Source organism: Camelus dromedarius, chromosome 33 (assembly GCF_036321535.1).
Source record: "Camelus dromedarius isolate mCamDro1 chromosome 33, mCamDro1.pat, whole genome shotgun sequence".
Classification (NCBI taxonomy): Eukaryota; Metazoa; Chordata; class Mammalia; order Artiodactyla; family Camelidae; genus Camelus; species Camelus dromedarius.
The window spans coordinates 13,474,062-13,489,381 of record NC_087468.1 but is presented as its reverse complement, the minus strand read 5'-3'; the positions used below and the strand labels follow the sequence as shown (position 1 = coordinate 13,489,381).

The following is a 15,320-nucleotide window of genomic DNA, read 5'->3' as shown; positions in this document are numbered from 1 at the left end:
TGTAGGTCTTTAGGGAAGGGAGGAATCAAGGATGACTCCTAGGTTTCTGTCTTGAGTAACAGATGGAAAAAACTGGGTGTGGAGATGGGCATGTTGGGCAAGCATCGGAGGACACATTCAATTTTAAAGTCCTGAAACAACCCAAATTGGTAGCTGCAAGTGCAAATCCGGAGTTCTAAGAGTTCTGGGTCAGCTCAAATTGTCAACATTCACCTGGAATTTAAATGCGTAACAAGTAATATCATCCAGTGAAACAGTATAAAGAGGAGAAGAGGACTCAGGGACGAGCCCTGTGGAACTTGAACCTTTAGAAGTCATGTGAGGAGGACCCAGTAAAGGGGAGTGAGAAGGAAAAGCCAGTGAGGTTGGGGAAAAACCAGGAGTGACTTGCTGCAGAACCCCAGCCCTGAGGGCAAAGATGAGGAGGGAACAGCAGGCTGTGTCCAATGTCAGTTAAGATGAGGGCGGCAGAGTGTCCCCTGGATCTGGCAACAGAGACATCCCTGGTGATGCTCAAAAGAAAGATTTTGGTGGAGAAGTCAGAAATCAGAGGTCTGGCTTTAGAATGTGCTAAATAGCAAACAGCTTAATAGTAATTAGTATTTAGGACTTAGTATTGAATTAAAGTAACAATGAGATGTTATTCTCTATATACTGGAAACTGCAACAGTTGAAAAGAATGAGATCCAGCCATACTAGCATAGGTGCTACTTGAACGTATTGTTGAGTGAGAGAAAAAATGTTGGAAAAATATGTATTGTATTATACCCGTTAAAGATACACACACACACACACACACACACACACCCCAGCACAGTATGTTTCCAATAAGTACATACGAGTATGTAAATGCATAAGTAATGGACCAGAATAATGCCAACACGTAACAGTGGTTACCATTGGGATGTGGAGGCAGGACCTGGGATTTGGGGGAAAGAATTTGCATTTATCAGTTATGTTTTTACTTTTTTTTATTTACAAGGAGAATGCAGCCATGTATTAATAATAGTTGAAAATTAGTATTTTTAACATGGAAAGAGCGAACAGCTTGTGAGGGAAGTAGTTGATAAGCAGACATTGTGAGCTCCTCAAAGGCTCCTCCCAGGGGAAGAGAAGAAAGTCTTCTGATCAGCAAGACCCTACTAGTCCCTGACCACCACGGAGCAGTGGGTAAGAGGACCGACCCCACCCCGAGGCTGCCCGGAGCAGCTGGGAGCTTAGCCCTCTGCCTTCCTCTCTTGGTTCTTCTAGCACGTAGCAGATCATCACAGTGGCTTGAGACTAGGAAAGCAGAGTTGATGGACACAGGTTAAGCTCTAAAGTTTGAGGCGGGGACTAGAAGGCACCTCTTATTTCTCTAATTCATCTACAACAGGAATAATGGCACTGTTGTGATCAAGAAAGAACAAAAAGTGACTCAGGTTTCACACTGGGAGGATGTTCAAGTTGGGGATATGGTGAATCTAGACGCTGTCTAGAGGAAGAAATGGTTTTTAGGTGATGGAATAAGGTGGGCTATGGATGGGCATCAGTGCACAGTGGTCTTTTAAGACGACCCGTTGTGTTTTCAATCAGAAGAATCTCCGACTACCTGATCCTCTATCCTGGACTCAGGCACCAAAGCCCAGGCAGGATTCAGTTCTCACCATCTAAATAGAAGTTGGTGTTTTCAGTTTTGCCCCTCTCCTTGGTGAGGGTGACGGGCTGCCCCACCACGGAGGAGGTAGCTATGAACCAGCCAGGGCAGGAGACTGACTGGAAGACGAAGGTGGACCCCTCTTCGCTGGAGAAAAAGAGGAACGACTCCTGCCCTTTGGTCTCCCAGTACAGGTCCATGATATTTCTCTCCTGGGGGTAGGAAAGAGGCTTGTTAGAAAGGATTACTGGGAGGAAGAAGCTAAACTAACTCAGCCCTGGGAGTGTCTCCCTTTCCAAAAGGGAGGGACAGAGGCCAGAGACCCAGGCAGGTGAAACCAGCTTTCAAGATGAGCAACCGACTGGTTCCCAGGTGCTTGGCTCCCCCTCAAGATCCCACAACACAAGGTGCTTCTGATTCATTGAGGCAGCACTGTGTTCCCTGAGAACAGACGGAGTTGTACCCATCTGATGGTTCAGGCCAGTCTCATGAGCTCCCCAGCCTCCAAGTGGGTTTACAAATTACAGCTTCCATCATAAGCAGAAAGATTAGCTTTGTAACTACAAATCTTGCTTTCAGGAGGGGGACCATAAGCATGTAATCCACAAAATCTAGATTAATCCAAATCCCCTCTCTAGTCTCCACTGCCGTGCAGTAGCCTTTTCCTAAGAGGGACCATTCCATCTCCTCAGAGGATTTCTGGGAAGCAGCTGAAGACAACTGAGAATGGATGGAGAAACCACCACCCTTGGCCTTTCTGTGGGTGTACTCTGTCCCGCCGAGAATGCACTGACATTAAGAAATATTCCATCTGTTCCAAAGGTAGCTTGTACTGACTTGGGGACCAGCCAGATTTCCTTCTTTACACTGAATGTCCAGGATTGAAAACCTGCTACTTTTATTCAGTAACGTCTTCAAGGAAATTAAAAGTTCATCTCATAGCCCGTCTCTCATTAGGGGCACAGCCACTCACCTGAAGCTGCAAGGTAGGAATGCCCTGAATTTCTGTGCAGCAGAGACAAAGATTTTGGTCCTTGATTCCCAGGTAAAACGGAGTACCTTTTCCTTCACTGTAGAATTCTGTGTCTCGACATGCTATTATGGCAAGAGAGACTGGAAACACAGGGAAAATGGAGACAGGTGTCAGGCTCCAAGCAGTGGACAGGCCAGTCCTTCTGGCCTGATGCTCAGTGACATCCCCAGCCAGGCGGATGCTGGGCACCCCTCACCGGCGCTCCCACCCACAAGAAGGCTCCTCCCACAAGCTATGTGGCAGAGAACTTTCATCGTTGTCTGCAACCCATTTCCTTTTTCCTCCTTAATACCAGAATCCCAGTTGTCACCAGGGCACATGACTTCCCCAAAATAAAAATAAATTTCCGACCAGCTAACTTTGACCGTATGCTTAATTTGTAGCCCATGAGATGGAAGTGAGAGTGTTGTGTGGGACTTCTAAGAATGTTTTTTAAAAGGAGTTGACTCGGCTGGGAGGAGCTTTTTTCCATACCAGGTCTCCATACTTAGACGATGGTGGAGGTGACCTTGAAGTTGGTGAAGCAGAAGTTAGAATCTTGGACTCCAGTGGCATGACAGAGGCACCACACTGGCCTCAGACCGCCTTCTCAGGCTTCCTTTCCATGAGAAACAAAGAAACTTCTCTCTAAGTCCCAGTTGTGTGAGCTTTCTGTCACTATCAGTTGAATTTAATTCCCAACTAATTCAGCAGGAGATTCCCAGGAGCCTGGGTGTTCTGCATCTATCCTTCCATCAAGGGGCAGGGAATTTATCCACCCAACACTCTTTGTTTGAAAGCCCACTCAAAGCAAGACACTGGAGATTAAGCCGAGAACAAGAGAGACATTGTCGTTGCCGCCACAGAAAACGAGACTTAACAATATTAGCAGAGAAAAGATCAGAACCGCCATAAATGGCAGCACCTGCTTTGGGGAAAGTGACCAAAGTCTGGGACAGTAGGAGAGAAACCAAACTGAGACAGAGGAATCAAGAAAGACCTCTCTGCAGAGGTGGAGTTCAAACCAAGACCTTAAAGCTAAGAGGAAGCTAGTATATGAAGAAACAGGAATAGGGCTGGGGGCAGGGTTTGGACGAAGGGTGTTAACAGGGAAAGGAAATGTTAAGGCTTTCACGTGGAAAAGAGCTTGCTGAGTCCAAGGCTGTGAAAGAAGACTAGTGTACCCGAGATCTCCCACTGCCCCTTTCCCCCCAAACACAAACACGGGGGGATGAGATTCTTCGATTAACATAGTAAGAAGGATGCTTTGTGGAGGCTGAATGGGAAGCTGCACAAATGAAGTGGGAGGGATGGCAGCGAAGAAGTGATAAAAGTGGTCCAGGAGAAAGATGGTATTATCTTAGGAATAAAGCACGTTTTGTACACAGACTTATCAGTCTCTGCTGATGGATTAAATGGAGATTGAGGAAAAGGAGGAAATAAAGATGTTTCCTGTATTTCTGGCTCCAGCAAACAGGGTGATGGTAGTACCATTGATGGAGATGGGGAAGATTGGGTCCGTGAACAGTTTTGAGGAGTCATATCCATAGTTTCATGTCGGGTAGATGAATTTATGGACTTTGAGAGGACACCAAAAGGACATGGGTGACATTTTCAGAGGAGACATCTGGGTTAGAAGCATCAACACCAGAATGAAGAGGTGATACATCAATCTAAGAGACCAACTCACAGTCCCTTCAGAGGGGTGGTAGGATGATTGCAGACTGAGTTGTGAAAATCCGCAGCATTTAGAGATTTTTATAAAGAAAGTGGAGTCAGAAAGGAGAATGCAAAAGAGAAGCCAGCAAACCACAGAGAATGTTCTTCCAGAAGAAGAAGATGGACAGCGTTCAGAAAGAAAGTTATCAGTTATGCTGACTGCCACTGAGGAACCCAACGTGAGAGCGGAGAAGCGGATTTGGTGACCTTGGAAAGAGAAGCCGGTGGCGGGGGGGGGGGGGTGTCAAGAGATAGTTGAGGGGTTTTGTTGCCTGATGTAAGCATGAACAGCAGGTGAAATGGAGACACACTGTGTAGCCCACTCTTCCATGAAGTTAGACTATGACTGTATATAGAACAGTTTGTAGATTGCTATATAGGAAAATAGAATGGTTGTAGAAATGAAATGTGCAAATCAAGAGGAGGTTTTTCTTATTAAGCTGGGAAATGTGAAATTAGAGCATGTCTATCAGTGATAGAAGGAATCCAGCAGACAGACGAAAGTGTAATATGCTGGGGAGAGAGCAATAAAATGAAACACTGAAGGAATAAACAAGAAAGAGAAAGAAGCTGACTTGGATTGGACTGATTTTTCTCAGCTTTATTGGAGTGTAATTGGCATGCAATAGATTGACAGGAGGAAGGAATATTCCTCCATTGTTAGAGGAGAGGATGCCAAGTTGGAAAAGAGGAGGAACGATCATGAAAAGATGAGGGAGTTTGAATCTGAGGACATATGCAGTGATGGTTGAAATTTATAAGAGAAACACCTAGGAAAAAAGTCAGCTGATGGTTGAATGGACAATCCCTTCTTATCTAAGGTGCCTTGTTTCGGTAAGGAAAGCTGCCAATCCCTCACACCCTCATTTCTGGGTGCAGGGCTTCCTCTGTGTGGGGGAACCCTCTGCCCTTCTTGTGGGCAGTGACCTGGTTCCCAGAAGTAGGAGAGGCCCAAGGCCGGGCTCACGTGAGCTCAGCCCCATCCCCAGTGGAGCTGGCATCATTTTAAGAGGCAACAGGGGCTTCGATTGTTACTCACCAGGTCTGATGTTGTCGCTAAAAGGAACTGCTATTAAAGATTTTCCTTTTAGGATCCACACCATCTGCTGAGAGTCGCGAATAAGACGGTGACTGGGATATCTCAGCGCTGCCAGATGACAGAGAAGCACAAAATACACAAGGTTATTATAAACTTCAGGACTCCGGCTGCGTCCTGGTAATAATGGCTTTTGAATTCCTAGGAGTAGAGTTACTGCTCTGACAAAGAGTGGGTTGAGGAGGAAGGGAGGGGAAATAAGACAGGGGCTGATGTGTGAATCAAAGCACCTGAAAAGAGGATCTACATACATTCGTGGTTGCAAGAGATTTTCAAGATTCACCACATTTTTTATTGTTTTTTGTTTTGTTTGTTTGTTTTTCCCCTAAGGTTATCTAGTGACTTGTCTTTTTTCTGATTAATAGTCTCTGGGTAGTAAAACAAAACCCAAAATATTCGAACTGGTCACCAGAATGTTGTTCGTTTCTTCTTTATCCTCTTTATCAACATAAATAAGCAATTCTAAATACACACAATAAGAAAATGGCTAAATAAGATTTTCAAATGCAGGTTTTGTGATCTGAGTATTTTAGCAAGAGCAAATGCACTTCTAGCTTGAGCAAATGACAGGCGCCCTTGTGCCCTATTTCCTCCGAGGGGCCAGGTGGAGGTATCTCCAGGCTGGTTTGTGATTTACTGCTTACATTCGTGTTGCTGCATGCTGACCTCAGGGCTTTCTGTGAAGAGGACAAGGTAGATCAGATGATGGAGAGGTTGTTGTCAGCAGTCGGTCTTGTGGAAGAAGGAGGAAAGAAAAACATGTTATCCATTTCTCTCCCTTCACCCCTGGAATTCTGTGTTAAAATTGTTTTGAGAAAGCTGCCCTGGAGTGGAGGGAAACAGCACATGCTTAGCATGCATGAGGTTCTGGGTTCAATCCCCAGTTTCTCCATTTAAAAAAAAAAAAAAGATAATTTTTTTAAAAAAGAAGAAGAAATGAGATCCTAGATGCACATTTGAGACTAAGAGTGGGAAAGCATGTTCCAAGGCCCATAAAACCCCAAATGGAAGCTCCCATCATGTCGTGGCCAGGTGGTCCTGGCCCGCGGGACGCCCTCCATCCATCACACCTAGGGTTGTGTGGCTCCAGGGCTTCAGCCCAGGAAACTTCTAGTGCAGTGAGTCTCTGGATTTAGAAGAAGGAAGGGAAAGTGTGTGCCTATCTCCATCTAACCCTCCACACAGCTGGTAAGCACCACCCCGCCACCAACTCCCTGTTCCAAAGAGGCATTTCTAAAGATCTTGCTCAGGGACATCCCTGGGCCCCCTTTAAGTAGGGGACATCTGTCTCTGGGCTTCTGGTTAGAGCCCCAGGACAGTTCCCCAAGAAGACCGCCAACTCCCCACAATGAGAACCAGGTGTTCACATCCCCATCTGCCTCAGGATCCACAGCACCTGATTCCATAGTTTTCCCTGGAGAAGTAAGCAAACCATCACCTGCACTGTTGGAAGCAGTCCCTGCCTCTCTGACATCCCGTGTTTCAGACTAAGGGCCCCAGAAGCTCCTAGAGGCTGGACTTAGAGAGTGAAAAGAAGGTTCTCCACATAAGGCTTCTGAGCAGCAGGAGTTACCTTTGTCCAAAGAGATGGTCTTGTCCTCAAGCTCAGTGTTAAGGCTCTACCTGCATCCAGGAGCCCGGGACAGCTGTCCAGGACTTCCACACCTTTAAATTAACAAGGAAGGAGGGTTATTTCCTGGATCTGGGTGTGCCCACTTTGGCAAGAAAGCTGGTCTGGCATGGAGATCCCGTGAGGCTTCCATGGGTCACTGGGAGGGAACGTGGCGTGGCTGGGATGGGGTCCTGGAGAAACCAGACCAGAGGCAATGCCAGGAAACCACAATGAGGAAAGACTGAAAAGGCCAGATGCTGAGTTAAGAAGGAAAACTTCCTCCCGGAGCGACTTGGAGGCAGAGGTGTGGCTCTCTTCACTGGGTGAGCCACACAGCCTTAGTCACAGCTGATCTGGGGCAACTCATAGTCCTTCTTTTGGAGTTTTGCATAATCAGTATTGAGAGCTCATTCTGTATCTGACAAAGTTGTAAGAGATTTGCTTGGTTAATATTTTCATCCTCACAACACCTCTCTAGGGGCCATTAATCTTTATTTCTTATGTAAGAAAACAAGCCCTGAGAGGTGGCAAATCTTACCCCAAATCATGTAGCTACTAAGAAATTTAGCTAAGTTAAAAGCCAGGTCTGTCTATCTTTCTTCTTCTTCCTTCCGTCCTTCCTTCCTTCCTTCCTTCCTTCCTTCTTTCTCTCTTTCTTTCTTTTTTTTTTTAACATTTTTTATTGATTTATAATCATTTTACAATGTTGTGTCAAATTCCAGTGCAGAGCACAATTTTTCAGTTTTACATGAACATACAAATATTCATTGTCACATTTTTTTCTCTGTGAGCTACTATAAGATCTTGTATATATTTCCCTGTGCTACACAGTATAATCTTGTTTATCTGTTCTACAATTTTGAAATCCCAGTCTATCCCTTACCACCCTCCGCCCCCTTGGCAACCACAAGTTTGTACTCTATGTCTATGAGTCTATTTCTGTTTTGTATTTGTGCTTTGTTTGTTTTTGTTTTTGTTTTTTAGATTCCACATATGAGCGATCTCATATGGCATTTTTCTTTCTCTTTCTGGCTTACTTCACTAAGAGTGACATTCTCCAGAAGCATCCATGTTGCTGCAAAAGGCATTATGTTGTCGGCTTTTATCTTTCTTTCTTTTTTAATTGAAGCATAGTCAGTTACAGTGTGTCAGTTTCTGGTGTCCAGCACAATGTCCCAGTGTAATTCTTAATGGAGCCCCTCTCACTTTAAGTATCTTGGCCATCTCACAGCTCTAGGGAAATTATTTGAACATGGAAAAGCAGAGGAGAAACAGGTCTACCTTTCTGCAGGAGCCACGACACAGGAAAGCTCAGGGATGCACTATCACCAGGAAGAAATCTAATCTCTGACAGCAGTGTGGCCACTCAAATGCAGAAAGGCAGAAGATACTAGAACGGGATGAGGAGGTTGGGGCAATGGCGGCGAGGCCCTGGAGGTCATCGGTGTGTTGGGAGAAACAGTATCCCCACATCTTTCTCCAGATCTTGGAGACAAGTAAACATGTGATGGAAAGTAAAAAAGTCACAACAAGACTACCTGGATTAGAAATGACCGGATCACCGAGAATGAAGTTTACTGATGTTATGTGGGAGGAAACTTCATTTATGTGGGAAGAAACTTCATTTCATAAAAAGGCAGAAGAAGAAATTAGTCCTTGTAATAAGTATGCTCTAAATGAAAGGGAGCCCTGTCAGATTATGGCTGAGTTCACAGGAGAAGCCCACGGGGACTCTCAGAAACTCTTGCCAGGATGGCAAGAGGGGATCTTTTCAGTCAGTTGCACACCAGCTCTGTGCACTGAAATATGGAGTCAGATTTCTATTAATGATGCTTTATTTGTACCACCCACCCCCACAGTGAGGTCTGGGAAAACCTGAATTTGGGAAGATACCACTTTCCCCAATAACCCTACTGGGTTCTTCTACGAAATGGAAGACTTCATGAAAAACTGCTTGACAAACTATAAAACTCCTTATGAATGCAAGGAACCAATATTATGGCCATGGTGTTCCACTAAAGTCATTCCAATCACAACAGGGCAACTGAGAGGGTAAAATTTTATTTCACAAATTTAATCCTTCATGAGATCCAGTAATAGGGTCTTTGGTAAAAGTTTCATAAACAACCCTCATTCTTCATTCAAACCAGCAGGATATATAGCTTCACTGAGACACAAGCCATGACCAGGAAGGGCTGAGCTTTCTTTCTGGTTTTTTCTTTTATGGAATTTCTATGCCCGCTTCTTCCCATCTGGATCCAAAATATCTTGATACAATGCCGTGAACATACCTGAAAATCCAGAGATCTGGAATTCAAATGAAAGTCCCACCACCCTCATTTCTTAACTGAAGCATCATTAGCAAGTATGTAAAGTAGGGTTTTCTTTATTATTTCTGTAAAGATGTCATAATTACGCTACATGGCCACAGCAAAACCCTTCAAGTTCCCCAGACTGTGTTCCATGTGGCCACTGGGAGAGGGGTCTGGTCCTCTCTGGCGCAACACTTAGGTCATTGCATGGATGCGCTGGGGACAGCTAAACACCCCTGTGGGAAAAGCCCAGCCACAGATTCTTCCTTCCTATTGTAGACTAAGACTGGACTGCTAACCCCCCTTTTAACCTGGTTTGTACTTTTGAAAATCGGACTTGATTCTGGCAAATCTGCCTTCCCTCGTTGAATGAGAGCTGGAATGGAGGAGAGCCACGTCCGACTCCAGACCAACCTTAAGACAGTACAGTGAACCCGAAGTCAGTGGTGTAGGCCTTCCCCACGTCCTGGGTGATAATGAGAGGACAGCCTCCATCGGAGCAGGAGGCGATGAACCAGCCCGGGAAGGCCACAGACTCGAAGGTCGAGGTCCTGCCGCTTCGGTCGTGGTAGAAGAGAAAGGGTTTCATGGGCTGGGGCTGGCGGTACAGCTCCATTATGTTCTGTTCCTGGAAGGCAAGGAGGAGGCCCCAGGAGAAGCATAACTGTCTGAACTGCTCCACATTCTTTATACGCTAATAGTTCCTGTCCGAGATCGCCTTCTCCATTCATTAAAGCAGGCCTGGGCACCTCTGTGTCATATGACACCATTAAAAATTATAAGCCCCAACCAGTTTATAGGTGTTAAGCTTAGGGTTGAAACCTTAGGCCACAAATGTCAGTGGATCTTAATGTGAGGCTTTGAAGGACAACAGTGTTGACATAAAAATTTTGCAGAATCCAAAGCACAGGTTTAGCCATTAGACATGGAGGAAACCAAGGAATATTTATATAACAGTTATCATAAATTTTGAATTAAAACAGAGTTGTTCCATGTCAGGTGTCTCCAACCTCAGAACCACTGGCATTCTGAGCTGGGTAATTCTTTGTTGTCAGAGGCTGTCTTGCGTACGGTGGGAGGTTTAGCAGCACCCCTGGCCTCTGCCCACCGGACTTCAGTAGCCTATCCCCCAATCTCCAGCAGTGGCAACTGAAAGTGTCTCCAGACACTGGCAAATTTCTAGGGGAGCAAAATTACCCTTGGTTGAAAACCACTGTTTTATATCTTGGTCATCAAATTGAGTGTCTGCCTACGCTTGTTGGCTGAAAAATGTCAAGAGATTTCCTAAACTACACAGAGGGCTGATTTGTGCTTTTCCTATAATTTAAAATGTTTTTAAATAATGGAGAACAGTAATTATTAACATGTTTGTTACAGAAAATTGTGTTTGTTCACTTAAAGTTGAAAACTATCCTTTGTCAAAAAGATGTCTTTTTTTTTTTTGACATATCGTTGATTTACAACGTTGTGTTAAGTTTCTGGCATACAGCATGGTGATTCGGTTACATACATATATTCTTTTTCATATTCCTGTTCATTATAAGTTTTTACAAGTTATTGAATAAAGTTCCCTGTGCTATACTTTGTTGTTTACCTATTCTGTATATAGTAGTTTGTATCTGCTAATTCCAAACTCCCAATTTATCCCTCCCTGCCCAAAGAAGAGGTTCTAATATGCTCATCTGTCTTGTGATAACTGACTGCTGAAAACGTCATTGCTGATTTCAGCCTCACATACACAGCTAGCCCCCCATATCAGCAGATTCCACAGCCCTGGAATCAACCAATTGTAGAACAAAAATATTTGGGGGAAAAAAAAATTCCAGAAACTTCCAAAAAGCAAAACTTGAACTTGCTGTGTGCTGGCAACTATTTACATAGCATTTACATTGTATTAAGTATTATAAGCAATCTAGAGACGATTTCAAGTATACAGCAGGGTGTGCATAGGTTATGTGGTTTTATTGGTATATAAGAAACTTGAGTATCCACTTTAGTATCCATGGGGAGGAGGAGGGGTCCTGCAACAAATCCCCCACGGATACCAAGGGACAACTCTGTATGTGTGTGCACACACACATATGTATTCTACTATATGTTTTGTATCTATCTACATATATTATATTGGAATTAGGAATAAATCTAAAAGCCTTCCTCTTTGCTGAACTATTTTTTTAAGTAAAGTAAAGTTATTTTAGCAGATTAGTTTCAAAATACTCCTGTGATTTTTTTCTTACTCTTGTATAAAACATGGAACTCCCAAAGAACCAAAAATAAATATATGTAAGGATAATAAATAAATTGTCCTTTAAAAGATTCTAAAAAACTAGAGTTTCCATCAAATGAGAAATAAATGAGCCCTTCCCTCCTAGCCGGGCATTGACAAGACCCTTATCTTCCGTACTCACCTTAAGCTGCAGCGTGGGCTGCCCCTGGACCTCGGTGCAAAATAGGCAGAGCTCGGGCTCCTTCACTCCCAGGTAGATGGGATTCCCTCTGTCTTTCTCAAGAGTCTCCATGTGTTGGCAGGAGATTAAGGTAACAGTGACTGGAAACGCAACATGGAAAACGGCTTTCAGTGGCCGCTTCCAAGATGGTACCACTGAACCAGGGTTATAAGGGACATAGAGGTTGGAATCTGCTAACAGACACCCCTAGAGTGGGCACCCTGCCTCCTATGACCTAACCCAGACACCCATCCCCATCTCTGAGAACTCCTTCCTTTAGAAAAGTCAGCCTTTCATGGATTCAAACATTGATCTGCCTTTAGAATCCCCCTCGCTTGTCCTAGTCTCACTCCTTGCAGGGATCACATAAAAAGTCTTCTGCCATTTGCCTCGGCCAACCATTCATTCTCCCTTAATTCCTCACTCTCTTCTCTCATTTTTCATGACCATGGTCACAGAACAACCCCATGATCACCCTCCAGCTCATTATTGCCTGTGAGACAAGCCCAGGTGACAAGCCTGTTAACAGTGAACTAAAAAGCTGAGCACACAGCACACAAGAGTCCCCTGGCCAAAGGGACTGCCTATGACAGACCTTGGCCACTCACCTGGAACCAGGTGGTCCTTCCTTGGGACTGCTTTGAGGGTCCGGCCTTGAAGGACCCACACCTGATGATTGACATCCTGAATCTGCCACAAAACGGGATATGGACTGGATAACACTGCAAAGAAAGTCAAAATGCAAGTGTCAGGATGAGGGATAGAGTACCCCACCCAGTCCAATTTTTTGCCCTTCCAGGTGGAGCCTGACCTGAATCCTTACCTTTATCATTCATCCTGCGTGATGAGGTCTCAAAACTGCCAAGATGTGAGGACCTTTATGCACAGGCTGATCCCACGAGAGGACCTGAGTCAGTCCCAAGCCACAGTTTGACCCTGAGCCAGAAGAGGAGCTGGTGACCAGCCCAGCAGTGACGCTGGTCAGAATCTACACTCCCAGAACTCACCCTCCTCTCTCACCTGCTCGCCTTCTTGGATGTGGCCTCCCTTCCAGCAGAGGCAGCTGTACCTATGAATCTCGCTCAGGCCTAGATCCAGAGCCTTGAGAAGACAGGAATGCCAAGGCCAGGAGCCCAGAAAAAGAAGAGATCAAAGATCAGCAGATTTTGCAGCTACAGAGGACCCTGTACCCTACCAGTGTGGACTATGGCTTCCTCTGTTCTCAGATGCTCCGATGGACTCCAGCAGGGTGCAAGCCTTCAATCTAAATACCCACCCTCCCTGGGTATTTGTTGGCTCCTGGTGCCAGAGGAGTCAGTGAGGCTTTATGTAAAGGAATGTAAACAAGGGCATGATGGTGAGCTGTCCCAGCACTCTGAAAAAGGAGGGCATGCTAAGCCTTTAAGAGCAGCCACCAGGAAATGTAGTCATCAACACTGAGTTTGAGAAAAGAAGCATAGTGGGGCAGCCCCATGACTAATACTTTGATGCCACAAAATGACACACTGTAATTTTATTCCTCAGAGCGGAAACCCCCAGTAGATGCAAGGTAGACTGAGGAAGGGATGGGTCTCCTAAAATCCATGTAGTTTCTAACCAGTCCTGGTCCAGTTGTCACATCCCCTGCCAGTCAGGAAACAGACCAAAAAAAGGAGGGGGGATAACTCAGTGGCAGAATGCATGCTTAGCATGCACAGGGTCTTAGGTTCAATCCCCAGTCCCTCCATTTAAAAAGAAAAATAAACTAAAAAAAAAAAAATTCCGGTATAAGCTCCTCTAACTTCTCAGAGCCAGTGAGTATGCTACGTCTTCACTCAAAGGAGCCTAAAGGGCAAGGCCAGCTCCTGCGCGCCCTGCCCCTCATGGACTCTAGGTTAGTGGGGAAGCCTGGCTCCCAGCTGCTCCAGTGCCCTGAGCTAGCAGACGTGCACACAGACGTCCACGAAGGGAAACTGGGGCAATGCGGTCGAGACTGCCCCATCCCCTCAGGCCATCTGAGTTTACTCTCCCCATGGTGGTTTCCAGAACCTGTCAGCTCCACACCTCAAGGGTTTGCATCTCAAGAGCAACCTCAGCCAACTGGGGCGAAGGGATTGGTGGATAAATGTCCCACCATCTTCAGCCTCTGGTGAGACAATGCTAAAGTTTCTTGTAGGGTTCCTAGCTACCTCACTAGCCTGTCTGGCCGCATAAAGACACCCTCATGTTCGCAACCTATACCCGTCCAAGGGATTCTCGCTTCAAGGTGGGACATAAAAGGCCCTTACAGCCTCGTCTGGGTAGCGCCACAGCTGTCCCCGCAGGAGTATGGAATCATGAAGCACCCACGCGTCCATGTGCAGCAGGTCTCTTTGAGTCAAAACTGGGATGCAGAACCAAGCTGAGTCTACAAAGACGTGCTGCCCCATGTACCCCTTAGCGTAAGTTGATTTCCAAGCTCTAAGAAAAAAGCCTAGCGCTTATGACATCACCCCCAGGCTCCTTAGGCAGGACTGGACCCACTTGGATATCTTAAGGGGAGGGGCTCAGTGTCCTGCCATGAGGGACAAAGCAGCACACATCCAGGACACGTTGGTGTAAATGCTGCGTATACTAATGGAAACTCATTCACGACCACAGCTGATAAGATACGGGTCCTTTCAGGTTCCTTACTTTATCCTGTAAATACATAGAGCTCTATATGGCTAGGAATTTAGCCCGCAGTGCCATTAGTGGAGGTGATGGGGCTTTGGTGACACCAGATAACCCAAGACCTTCACATCTCTCCCCTTAGTCTAGAGGTGACATCCTTTACAGCCAAGGGGGTGGATGCTCCTGAGAAGGGACACTGAGTGAAATATGATGAAGGAAACATCTCTCTGCAAGAAAAGAACTCCATAGGGATTTAGAGATATAGTCTCCCTTCTCTCGTCAGCTGCCGGAACTGAATCTGCCTTGGGGGTTAATTCCTTTGTCCAGCCATATCTACGCTTCACTACTCAGGTCAAGGTCGAGTATAGTCACCTCAGCCTCACGAATCCTTCCCAACCCCCAGAGCATGATTCCCACCATTTGTCTTGGCTGTCGTTCACACGTTGCCACGCCGTTACGTGGCGCTGTCCTTGTTCTGTACATCCTTGACGTTCAGAGCGTGGTGTGTGGAGCAGCGGCACTGGCATCGCCCAGAAGTGTGTTAGAAATGCAGAATCTCAGGCTCAACCCCAGGATGACAGAACCAGGGTCTGAAATGAAGGGGCATTAAACCCGCTCCTTGTTCTGTGCCGATATGGAACACACCCACGCCAGTCGTCACATCAGCGCACAGGAAAAGAAGTCAGGATTCAGGGTCTGCTTGTGACTGGGGAGGGGACGAGACAACCAGGTCTAGCCCCACCTTCACCTTTTCTCAGTCTCCGAGGCCCATGAGGTAGGCTGTCTCAGCACTGAAGAAAGGGGACGCGATGAGAGTAGTAAAGAAAAGAAGTCATTCCTGGAGGGGGGAAGATG

General features: G+C 45.8%; 2 protein-coding genes across 2 annotated transcripts; both read right to left on the bottom strand.

Moving 5' to 3' along the window:
* Window positions 1-1,500: 1,500 nt before the first annotated feature.
* On the bottom strand, window positions 1,501-6,123 carry IL36B (interleukin 36 beta). Its single transcript, XM_010985688.3, has 4 exons — window positions 6,108-6,123; window positions 5,407-5,514; window positions 2,610-2,749; window positions 1,501-1,848 (listed from the first exon to the last, which is right to left on the bottom strand). The coding sequence occupies exons 1-4, from the start codon at window positions 6,121-6,123 to the stop codon at window positions 1,636-1,638; spliced, it is 477 nt and encodes a 158-aa protein (XP_010983990.2). The 3' UTR covers window positions 1,501-1,635.
* A 3,679-nt stretch (window positions 6,124-9,802) lies between these two features.
* Window positions 9,803-14,242, bottom strand: LOC105093768 (interleukin 36 alpha). Its single transcript, XM_064481711.1, has 5 exons — window positions 14,102-14,242; window positions 12,855-12,935; window positions 12,443-12,524; window positions 11,796-11,935; window positions 9,803-10,015 (listed from the first exon to the last, which is right to left on the bottom strand). Exons 1-5 carry the CDS (start codon window positions 14,240-14,242, stop codon window positions 9,803-9,805), a joined length of 657 nt encoding a protein of 218 aa, XP_064337781.1.
* Window positions 14,243-15,320: the final 1,078 nt, after the last annotated feature.

Excerpts from the sequence above, each read along its gene's own strand:
- IL36B (XM_010985688.3), bottom strand. Across the intron at positions 2,750-5,406 it reads TAGCGACAACATCAGACCTG|TCTCTCTTGCCATAATAGCA; the intron begins GTGAGTAACAAT and ends CTGTGTTTCCAG. Across the intron at positions 1,849-2,609 it reads TTCCTACCTTGCAGCTTCAG|GAGAGAAATATCATGGACCT; the intron begins GTGAGTGGCTGT and ends TCCTACCCCCAG.
- LOC105093768 (XM_064481711.1), bottom strand. The coding sequence starts at position 14,242 with ATGGGGCAGCACGTCTTTGTAGACTCAGCTTGGTTCTGCATCCCAGTT. Across the intron at positions 12,525-12,854 it reads ACATCCAAGAAGGCGAGCAG|ATTCAGGATGTCAATCATCA; the intron begins GTGAGAGAGGAG and ends GTTTTGTGGCAG. Across the intron at positions 11,936-12,442 it reads GAAGGACCACCTGGTTCCAG|TCACTGTTACCTTAATCTCC; the intron begins GTGAGTGGCCAA and ends TTGCGTTTCCAG.